The sequence below is a fragment of the Chanos chanos genome, chromosome 12, assembly GCF_902362185.1.
Source record: "Chanos chanos chromosome 12, fChaCha1.1, whole genome shotgun sequence".
NCBI classification, from domain to species: Eukaryota; Metazoa; Chordata; class Actinopteri; order Gonorynchiformes; family Chanidae; genus Chanos; species Chanos chanos.
Genome location: NC_044506.1, coordinates 21,677,992 through 21,689,450, shown reverse-complemented (window position 1 = coordinate 21,689,450; position 11,459 = coordinate 21,677,992). Strand labels below are relative to the sequence as shown.

The window sequence follows — 11,459 nt, the reverse complement described above, 5'->3', positions numbered from 1 at the left end:
TCACACATCACATGATCATTACGCTGCATGAAAGCCTGGGTTTGCTTTTTGGGGGTTTTTTGGTGGACATTGAAGTGGGCAGTTTTCAGTGATGCACCAGTCATGAAATGACAAGTGAAAACTCTGCACTCACCACAGCATACCAAACTACTGGATCCAGTTATGACTACTCAAAGCCTGTCTCTTCTCAGCCTCCATCAGAGCAAACACCCAACCTGGTCCAGCCAGACTCCTCGATGGGGGATTTTATATTTTTCACAGTAACACGAAAAGGCAAACAGGTCAAAAGGGATCTTTCTGTCCAACGTTTGCACTTCACACTCTGTCCACCAGGGCGCAGCAGGTAGAGCCCGTACAGATAGACAGATGGACACGCTGTGCAGTCAGGCAGGCTGAGGGCCGAGGTTATGACAGACTGGACCTAAGAGACTGAGAAGTCACATGTTTTGTCTGTACTAAAGCACAGTCTCACTGTTAGAAAGGGTATGTCTCATTTCATCCTCATTTTACTGAATCACAGACAAGAAAAAGGAGGAACATGCCAAATGAACGATTTACCCCCTCACAGATGGATGGATGGATGGATGCCTGGATGGACAGCTGATAGATTATTAGTTACTAAAAGGCTGGACAGTCTCTGATTTCGACACAGCGGTGCAGTGGGTAAAACCCAGTCCCAGCTGGTTTTGGCGGGATGGCCTTATGGTTCATGCTTACAGGGGGACATACTGTATGTGCGGTTAAACCGTGTCTCATCGCCGCGTAATTACACGGCAGCCACGAGCAGAGCGAGGTCAAGGGCCAACCTGAGAGGAATGGCGTGATTGAAATGGAGGAAGACAAACGGAGAGATGTGGGAAAGAGAGAGGGAGAGAGAGAGAGAGAGAAGTGAAGTAACAGATGGACATGTGTGGATTAAGTGGCATCTGGGTGGGTCTGTGATAGAAACTCCAGCAGGGTGGGGGTGGGGGTGGGGGTGCAAAAAAAACAAAACAAAACAAAACAAGAGAGTGAAAGAGAGAAAGAAAAGCGATGAAAGTGAGAGAGAGGGAGGTCAGAAGTGGAGGAGATCAGAGGAGCATCAACCAGAGGGTCTCAGGTGAGTAACAGTTTGACCTCTGGCAAACCGAAATGATTAGAAAAATGATTCTTATATTTCACTGGACACTTATGTAAACCCAAACAGTGTTAGATTTAACTGCAGAGGTCAACGTAGCTCTGTCTAAGCTGACTTCTCTTGTGTCGTTTTCATATAGATGTCTTCATACTGAAGTGCTTGAGTCGTATTCGTATTGATGTCTTCATACTGAAGTACTTGTGTTGTTTTCATCTCTAAGTAGAAAGATGAAAGATGAAAGACATGTCAGGTGTGTCGGGATGCTGTGTTGTCCAGGCATTAAAAAAAACACAGGAGTGTTCTCAAATCTTTTCAAAGTTCGTCACAGATGATATTTGCATGATGAATGTGCGGCAGTGGAAACAGACAGGGGTTTACAGTCAGTCATTCTGTGTTCTAGTCAGTTCCATTCTCAGGTCAGCTCGAATTGGGTGAATTCATAAAGAAAATAATGAACGCAGGTTTGAGAGTTTTAGATTTACAGCTCTTTCAGTATGGACTTTTGATGGGAAAACGCTGCCCCTAAGTCTCAGACAGTAATGCAAGCTGATTATTTTGAAAAGAGCAATTCATTCCTATTGAAGGTAAAGAAAGAGTGAAAGAGAACAGAGAATTAACAGACGCTGAAGACAAGGGGTTGTGATGACTTGATTGTCTTGATGGTGCAAAACTGAAGCTCTTTTGAATGAGACATTATAAAAGATTATATGATCTCATGGATGAGAACACTGAATTTATGGCTATATAGCTGCGTAATAGTGTTGATATTTTTATGTTACACCTTCAACTAAAAAAACACATGTGCTCAAAACCTATTTTACAGCAGTATTCCTTTAATTTAAATGTTACAACAATGCTTTATGTATAGATAGATAGATAGATAGATAGATAGATAGATAGATAGATAGATAGATAGATAGATAGATAGATAGATAGATAGATAGATAGAGTGTGTGTGTGTGTGTGTGTGTGTGTGTGTGTCTGTATATATGTGTGTCAACATTTTTTTTAAAATAACTATATATATGTAATATATGTATATATATGTAATATGTATATATATATATCAAGAGAGAGTAAATAAAATTATGTGTTGTAAAATTATATGTTGTTATTTCAGAATATCTTCAGTTGTTGATAGATTCAGTGTGACCAGCAAGAATTCTTTCTTATGTTAATCATAGCCCAGCTCAGACACTGAGAGTGTGTGTGTGTGTGTGTGTGTTGGTGATATCACTAATAACCTTGGTCTTGACTCTTAACGAAGCGTCTTCATCTCGTTTGTTTGTGTAGGTATCCTGCTCGTCTGCAGAAAACAAGAAATCAAGGGGCGGATGTACCTCGTTCTCAGAGATTAACCCAGATGATTAAAGATTTCAAAGAAATTACAGATTTGGATTGAGACAGAGAAAAAAAACTCTACCAAATGTTCTCAGTCTTTCAGAGAAAGAAGAGGAGGTAGACAGGAGGGAAGGTATAGGTAGGGGCCAGACGGTTGTGAGATGTCCAGATGGTTTGATGTCTTTATGTCATTGTAAGAATAATCTCCACTTCACTTTCTTCCCTGGATTATTTAGCTGGTTTTATAACTTCACTGTTTCTTTGAAATGACGCCCCTTGAATCTCCTTCAGAACCTCATCTGAGCTTCAGTGGACATTTTGGTCTAAATTCGACTCGGAAAAGAAACCCTCTTCAGCAATTTTTTTTTTGTCTGACATCTTGATTTGACAGAATTACACACACAGAGAGAGAGAGGGAGAGAGAGAGAGAGAGAGAGAGAGAGAGACAGAGAAGACACAGATTGCGTGGCGGGAGGTCTAATCGAGGACAGCTGTGATTTGAGCAGACCCTTCATTCCAGTTCACCCATCTGCCTCTTTCTCTTTCTCCCTCTCTCTCTCTCTCTCTCTCTCTCTCTCTCTCTTTATTTCTCTTCCTATAAATCCCCCTGTCAGCTTTCTTTTCTCCTCCAACCTCTGACACTTGGCTTATCTACTTCTCATCCACCCAGTCCTCCTTTCTTTTCTCTTCCTCCTCCCCCTTCTCTCGTTTTTTTCCCCCTGCTCTCTCTGTCCTTCCCTTGGCCCTCATAATCCGATTCAATTCCACACACCCCCATAAAAAGGTCAAATGATCGCCCCTCAAATCAAACCTCAAATCCAGCCTCTCTTCCTGCTCAGCTCTTGACAGTCGATCTTCTGAAGTTCTCCTCCATTCTGTCCACCTCCTGTATCCACCAGTCCAGTCTGGCCCCCTAATTCTATACCACCACAGAAAAGTTCTTTGACATCCTCACTATTCCTCACTCTCTGCTTATCCCACCTTCTCCTCTCTCTCTCTCTCTCTCTCTCTCTCTCTTTTTCTCTCTCTCTGCCCATTTCGCTGCACCATGTTAGAGCACATGTCACGGCGCTCCCGTTCTCTCCTCTCCCTCTCCCTGACCTCCCTGGCCTTGGCCCTGTCTGTCTTAGCGTTCTGCACCTCCTACTGGTGTGAAGGCATGCACAAGGTGGTCAAGCCACTCTGCCTGTCTCCCGTCAAGATGAAGAACTGCGGGCAGAACAACAGCCAGCCTTACACCACAGGTGAGTCCAAGTCTGCTTCTGCAGGACGCCTCCTGCCTCACGTCCTCCGTGAAAACAAAGGAGGTGACATCAGAGGAAGCCAGTTTCCCTTGTTTTTAGAGTTACAGTGTAAACAGGTCTCCTACTCTGCTCGACGGAGTCTTTCAACCCTCTGAAGAGTGTCTTACGTCAGAGTTGAGTATGTCAGTCTGGGATCGGTCGTCCACTCTCGCTGTGTTGTCAAACACAGGTACAGAAAGGCTGGATGGAGAAAGCAAGTGCAGAGTTTGAATCTCTGAGAGGCTTGGCCTCAGTGCGCAAACATGTTTATCACATCAGATATTACACCACCCAATGTTATTACAGCGTTATCTCAATGCCATTATTATGATGTTATTAATATACCTGGACTTACATAATAAGTGTCCAGGGATATCGGACAGAGAGAGAGAGCGAGAGAGAGAGAGAGAGAGAGTTGTTTGTGATATTAATATATTGGAACAGGATAAGGGAGTGGGAGAGCCTTCGGGGGACAATCTTTTATCGGTCTTGTGTCAGAATATAGCAGAGAAGTTATGCAATATGAAGATTAGTAGACTTCTCAGCACCTATACTCTATTTATACTTTCTAAAGAAATGCTGGTCTTTCTCAGACTTCATGATTCACTGTCACTGAAGCTTAAAATCCTGTGTCCATACACATACTAAACGTCATGGCAAAACATGTGGCAAAGTTATTATTATTATGAGCAGTAGTAGGAGTAATAGTAGTAGTAATAGTAGTAGTAGTAGTAATAATAGTAGTTGTAGCAGTAGTAGGAGTAATGGTAGTAGTAGTATTGTTCTTGTTCTTGTTGTTTTGTTGATGTTAAACTGCTGCTGCAAATTGTCTGATTGAAATCCACTGTTGACAAAAATAATGAAGAGGGAAAAACACAGTGTGAGACAAGAACGTGAAGTGTTTTGTAACAACCCAGTGACTGACAACACAGAAGTGCTTTGTGTAAGCAGCTGGCCTTAGGTAGAGACCTTTTAAATTCCCTGTGGTGCCTGGGGTCTCAAGCAATGCCACGGCGATGTTTATTTGGTAAATAATTAAATCACATATATATAAATAAATAACTAAATCACATGTAAATTCTCTCGAATGCTTAGGGTTGTGAGTGTGCATAATGACATTTCACTGTTTGTGAAACACACACACAAAAAAAAGATGCAAAAGATCTGCCAAAATGGCTCTGTGAGTGATGTCTCTGTGAGTGATGGCTCTGTGAGTGATGGCTCAGTGAGTAATGGCTCTGTGAGTGATGGCTCTGTGAGTAATGGATCTGTGAGTGATGTCTCTGTGAATAATTGCTCTGTGAGTAATGGCTCTGTGAATAATTGCTCTGTGAGTGATGTCTCTGTGAGTAATGGCTCTGTGAGTAATGGCTCTGTGAGTGATGTCTCTGTGAATAATTGCTCTGTGAGTGATGTCTCTGTGAGTAATGGCTCTGTGAGTGATGTCTCTGTGAGTAATGACTCTGTGAGTGATGGCTCTGTGAGTAATGCTTGACAGGAAAAACACTGACAGACTTGAAGAATCCCTTATCAAAATTAATTAGGATCACACACTTTATGCCTTAATTAGCAGGACATGATTAAAACTGACAAAGACATTTTCATCAGTCTATGACTGAATCAGAAAATGCTATCATCAAGAAGAAAATGGAACACTGGCTTGATCTTAACAAACTGTCCAAATTTGACAAAGTCTCGTACAGACAGAAATGTCTGATTCAGATTACCGTCAGAGGCTGGAGATTATGTACGGCGGTGTGTTCTATCACAATAGGCACCCGGGAGATTACACACAACAGTGAGTAATCTTTGAGGCCGAAACACCCGCAAAGATGACATACATTTTTTTCTTACCACTGGGCAGATTATCACCCTGTGGGTTTCCATGGAAACGATGAGAAATCTATGCATTAAATGTTTTTAATCTCATTCTTATAACTTGTTTCACTGACACTAGGGAGAGATTTATGGGATTAGGGAAGACTTGCATCTGGACATATGAAGGGAATTGACTCCCACAAGTAAAAATAAATAAATAAATATATAAGAAATATATTAAAAATACATACTTAAAAAAACCAAAACCAAAATAAAGTACTATCCATGTCCAGAGCAGAGAACTCACTCCATGGTTTCTCTTCCAGAGAGTCCCACGGTGGACCCCAGGAAACCCCCGTCGAACGTGACCCTGTCTCCGAAGCAGAAGGAGGAGCTGGCCAGGATCAGGCAGAAGAAACTGGCCAATGCTGTGCACTACATCTGGGAGACAGGAGAGGACAAGTACATGCTTCGTTACTTCCACACTGGCTTCTGGCTCTCCTGTGAGAAACACAACGATGGAGTGGGTAAGCCTCTGTGTGTGTGTGTGTGTGTGTGTGTGTGTGTGTGTGTGTGTGTGTGTGTGTGTGCGCGTGTGTGTGTGTGTGTGCGCGCACACGCGGGTGTGTGTGTGTGTGTGTGTACATGTGTGCATTTGGTACATTTCTGTGTGAGAATGAGTTGCTAAAAAAATCTGATAGATATCTGTTTGAAAAAATGTAAAGTGAAATAGAGAAAAAATAAGTTAAGAATTAAATGGGGAAAAAAACTCTTTGTACCAGTGGGAATATTTAAGCACTACAGAACAATTTGACACAAACTGAATCCAGCTTTTTAAATGAAAAGAGATATTTCTAGAGTCTCTAGGGCATATTTCATAATATTATTGCAGTTACATAATTTCACTGGCCAAAAAAGTCCAAAACTCAGAATGTTATATTCCATTCTAATTCAGCGGTCACTGAGGTTCTGCTGCTGACCTTTGACCTTTGACATGCACACACTAATCACTCAGTTTAAGAGTCTTCTTGTCACCTGTGTCTTTAAACTCATAGTTTAATGTAAATGACTTTCACCTGATTGGCTCTGAGGGTTATTACAGAGGCCCGTACAGCAGATTCCCATTAGAAAATGGTGGAGTCCCTAAAGTCTCCTATGACAGAGTTCTTTGTCAGATGTGTAGTTTTGCTCTGAGAAGTGGAATGATGTCATTTGCACCTCAGGCAGTGAACACACAAGTTTGGTGCTGATTAAAAAAACAAACAACAAAAAAAAAGATTTCACTGATCTTTCTCAGAAATTCTCATAATTTTTCAAAGGTGAAGAGAGGAGCTGAAATATTGACAGTGTTATTATTTTGACTGATGTGTTTCAGGAGAGAAGTGTCGAAGCTTTATTGAGCTGACTCCTGGAGAAACTCAGGGTGAGTGATAAAGTACAGCCCATCACATTAACCACGCCCACACATTAACCACACCCACACACGGTTTTTACAGCCCATCACATTAGCCACGCCCACATATTAACCACACCCACACATGTGTTATACAGTCTATCACATTAATCACACCCATACATGTGTTATACAGCCCATCACATTAACCACACCCATACATGTGTTATACAGCCCATCACATTAACCACACCCATACATGTGTTATACAGCCCATCACATTAACTACACCCACACATTAACCACACCCACACATGTGTTATACAGCCCATCACATTAACCACACCCACACATGTTTTATACAGCCCATCACATTAATCACACCCACACGTGTTATACAGCCCATCACATTAACCACACCCACACATGTGTTATACAGCCCATCACATTAATCACACCCACTTATTAACCAAGCCCACACATGTGTTACACGGCCCGTCACATTAACCACACCCACACATGTGTTATACAGCCCATCACATTAACCACACTCACACATTTTTAATACAGCCCATCACATTAACCACACCCACACATTAACCATGCCCAAACATGTTTTATACAGCCCATCACATTAAACACACATGTTTTAGTGAGTGATAAAATACAGACCATCACATTAAACAGACCTGCACACCTTTTAGTGAGTGAAACTGGATTAAAGTGCAATTGTTTCTGGAACTTTCTGGAACTCATCTACAGACTCTGTGCAGGTTCTCATGTGTTTTTGGAGGATGGACGCTGTGTTGTGTTCCACATATCTTTCTTCTTGTTCTTTAAATATTTTTGAACTCTGTTCTTTAAAACAACCTCCTCCCCTTTTGTGTCACTGTCTCTCTCTCTCCTTCTCTCTCTCTCTCTCTCTCTCTCTGTCCCTCTCCCTCTCTCCCTCTCTCTCTCTCTCTCTCTGTCTCTCTCTCTCTCTCCCTCTCTCTCTCCCTCTCTCTCTCTCTCTCTCTCTCTCTCGCTTGCTCTCCCTCTCTCGCTCTCTCTCCCTCTCTCTCCCTCACTCGCTCTCTCCCTCTCTCTCTCTCTCTCTCCCTCTCCGCTCTCCCCCCCCCCCCCGTCTCTCTCTCTGTTTGTGTAGGAGTCCTGTGGCTGTCTGTGATATCGGAGTTTGCCTACATTAGCCTGCTGGCCATGGGGTTCCTGCTGATGTGGGTGGAGATGCTTTTTCTGTGTTTGAACAGAGAGATGTTTGCACTCAAGGTCAACGCATTCGCTGCCATCTGCACCGTCCTGTCTGGTTAGCATCACTCTACACCCTCATTAAAGCATTTGGCACTTAACAGCTGATCTGGGATCAGAGGTTGTAATCAGAGAGAGGAGGGCTTAGCACAGAAGGAGCTGATTCAGAATTAATTATTAAGTTTGGATATGAATAGAGAATCCGGCTTTAATTTTAAGTTCTAGAAAAAGTGATATTACTTCAGAATGTTCGGGAATTACTGTTCTGTCCATTTTCTTGAAGCTCCTACAATGCGATCTGGTGTTTGTATAATAACAGAAACAAAGAACATTCTTTATAAAACTGCAGGAACGTGAAAGTTTGACACGGCTGCATGTAATTTTTTAGTATTTCCAGGATTATCGATGTAATCCTAGTTTATCACCAAAAGAGTCTTATCATATCATTCGGCACTAACTTGAGGAACCTTGGGAACATTTCCTTTTAAACGGGAAAATAATAATTTCCTGGGAGGTAATACTTGGATTTAGTTGCTGATGATAAAACATCTTCTTATGTGAACAATGTAATGACATATATCAGTTTTAGGTTGCATCTTCTTATGTTAACAATGTAATGACATATATCAGTTTTAGGTTGCATCTTCTTATATGAACAATGTAATGACATATATCAGTTTTAGGTTGCATCTTCTTATATGAACAATGTAATGACATATATCAGTTTTAGGTTGCATTTTCAGTTAAGATCTTAGCTCCCTAAGGATGTTCATGTTTATTTCTGAATGCTCATCCTTTGTCTGTCTGTCACTGTCTCCTCCCCAGGCATGATGGGAATGGTAGCCCATATGATGTACACCACGGTGTTTCAGATGACCGTCAGCATCGGCCCAAAGGACTGGAGACCCCAGACCTGGGACTACGGCTGGTCATTTGCGTATGTCTGACTCCCACTTGGCTTTCTCTCTCTCTCCCCTCTCTCTCTCTCTCTCTCTCTCTCTCTCTCTCTCTCTCTCTCCCTCTCTCTCTCTCTCTCTCTCTCTCCCTCTCTCTCTCCCTCTCTCTCTCTCTCTCTCTCTCCCTCTCTCTCTATCTCTCTCTCTCTCTCTCTCTCTCCCTCTCTCTCTCTCTCTCTCTCTCTCTCTCTCTCTCTCTCCCTCTCTCTCTCTCTCTCTCTCTCTCTCTCTCCCTCTCTCTCTCCCTCTCTCTCTCTCTCTCTCTCTCCCTCTCTCTCTCTCTCTCTCTCTCTCTCTCTCTCTCTCTCTCCCCCCCTCTCTCTCTCTCTCTCTCTCTCTCTCTCTCTCTCTCTCTCTCTCTGTTCTCCTCACATCTCCTCATTGTGTCTTCTTCTGGTTTCATTATTTTTTGTATCCTTACCTATTTAGCTCCCCTACCCATAAGCTGATATTATTCTACTGCATATTTAACTCCACATTTCTCTGTATTTCTCTCTCTCTCTCTCTCTCTCTCGCTCTCTCCCTCTCTTTATTCTTCAGGATGGCCTGGATCTCTTTCAGCTGTTGCATGGCGGCAGCGGTCTTCACGCTGAACTCCTACACTAAGACACTGATCGAGATGAAGCACCGCGCCCGCATACGCCTGGAGGAGGCCCGCGCCGCAAGCCACGCCCCTCCCTACGACGAGGTCATCACAGCGGGCGGGGCCAGCGTCTACTCGGTCAGCCAGTTGCTCCAGCACTGCCAGCAGGGCACGCTGATGGATGCTATGTGGCCTCAGGGGGCGGAGGGTTCGGTGGGCGGGGCGGTGGTGGCTGGGGTGGATCCCCATGAACTGGTGCTGGTGGGTGGATGTGGAACGGAGGGATGTGAGGACTGTGAAAGAGAGATGGATGAGATGGAGGACGCGCTGGAGAGAGAGGAGAGAGAGGGGGATGATGCCATGTGCTGAGGAAGAGAGGAAGAGTATGGACGGCAGAAGAAAGAGTAATAGTGTGCTCCTGTCTTCCTGTCTTCCTGTCTGTGGCGAGGTTTTCTAGACTCTTCAAGTCTAGGGATCCTGATAAATAGAGAGAGACACTAGGAGAACTTGGAGTATTGCAGTCTGATATATGGAAATGAAATTAGACAGCTCCTGGTTGACAGAAAAGGGCCACACTAAAAGAAACCCTGAGCAAAAGACAATTTCATCTACAGTGAGATATTTTTTTCAGCTACATTGTGATATGTATCTTTTTTCTTCCCAATAAAACTTCACATTTCTCACATGATGTCACGCTTGGTCTGTGGAGCACTGTCATTTCATCACCTCTCACCAAGGCATACAGGAGAAACAGAAGACATGTCAATGGCCTGAGGATATTTAGTGAAATAGATTTAAGATCATTTGGCCATATTCCGTTTTAGAATAACTAACCTGTCACAACTCAGTAAAACTCTGGTTATAAAGCTCTGCAGTGTGTCACAAAAGATAGACAGATAGACAGATAGATAGATAGATAGATAGATAGATAGATAGATAGATAGATAGATAGATAGATAGATAGATAGATAGATAGATAGATTACTCTTAAGAATACAGTTTCTGTGGCTAGGAATATTGAAAAACAAAAAAGACTCAAAGCATGTTATTTCCACACACCGGTTTAGAGCATCATTTTGTGACACAGGCTGTGTGCATCTGCGAGCGTATCACAACTATTTTTCTTCTTTTCTATACAAACCGTAATGTTATTTAATCTTGAGAGGAAAGTCGTTGAGTCATTCAGTTTTTCCCATTCGACCTGAACAGTGCCAGTACAGGACATGAGTACATCAAAACTAAGGCACTGTGATTACAAAGAGACAATTGTATCTGTTACATAATAGACTAAATACTCCAATCACAACCTACTCTCATGATGAGACATTGACTTTTGAAGAATGTCAGCAATCGATGTATAAACTGTGATCTGTTCATTGCATGCAACAGTCAAATGAAATCTAAAAAGCAACTGTTCTTACTACCAATCCATGCCCTAATGTTGACCTTCACTAAATTCATCCTTTCTTCCCTTTGTCAAGTTTTTATACAAACTGCCATCCATGAGTTCATGTAGAAATAAAAATCAGAACTAAGAAAGGAAAACAGTGGCCTCCAGTGGACAGAGTATGATATTGCGACCATGTCAAATATTGACATTTTCCTCTGAAAATGTCAGGTTTTGACATTTGTACAATTTCAGCCCTGACCTGGTGAGCTTTGGCTGGCAGCTCATACCTATCACTGTTATCCCAAATCTTTACATGTTGTTTGGATATGG

At 42.5% G+C, this 11,459-nt stretch overlaps 2 protein-coding genes across 2 annotated transcripts in view; both read left to right on the top strand.

Moving 5' to 3' along the window:
- epn1b (epsin 1b) overlaps positions 1 to 2,488 on the top strand; it is an 11,662-nt gene extending 9,174 nt beyond the window's left edge. The window contains exon 11 of the mRNA XM_030788591.1: positions 2,411 to 2,488. Coding sequence (XP_030644451.1) covers positions 2,411 to 2,488 — 78 coding nt within the window. The remainder of the gene's footprint in view (positions 1 to 2,410) is intronic.
- Positions 2,489 to 3,506: 1,018 nt separating this feature from the next.
- LOC115825575 (germ cell-specific gene 1-like protein) lies at positions 3,507 to 10,108 on the top strand. Its single transcript, XM_030789358.1, has 6 exons — positions 3,507 to 3,702; positions 5,886 to 6,086; positions 6,935 to 6,982; positions 8,100 to 8,258; positions 9,026 to 9,137; positions 9,697 to 10,108. The coding sequence occupies exons 1-6, from the start codon at positions 3,507 to 3,509 to the stop codon at positions 10,106 to 10,108; spliced, it is 1,128 nt and encodes a 375-aa protein (XP_030645218.1).
- The last annotated feature ends 1,351 nt before the right edge of the window (positions 10,109 to 11,459 follow it).

Bases quoted from the DNA above. Each gene is read 5' to 3' on its own strand.
- LOC115825575 (XM_030789358.1), top strand. From the start codon at position 3,507: ATGTTAGAGCACATGTCACGGCGCTCCCGTTCTCTCCTCTCCCTCTCC. The intron at 3,703-5,885 runs GTGAGTCCAAGT...TTTCTCTTCCAG, and splicing joins CAGCCAGCCTTACACCACAG to AGAGTCCCACGGTGGACCCC. The intron at 6,983-8,099 runs GTGAGTGATAAA...CTGTTTGTGTAG, and splicing joins GACTCCTGGAGAAACTCAGG to GAGTCCTGTGGCTGTCTGTG.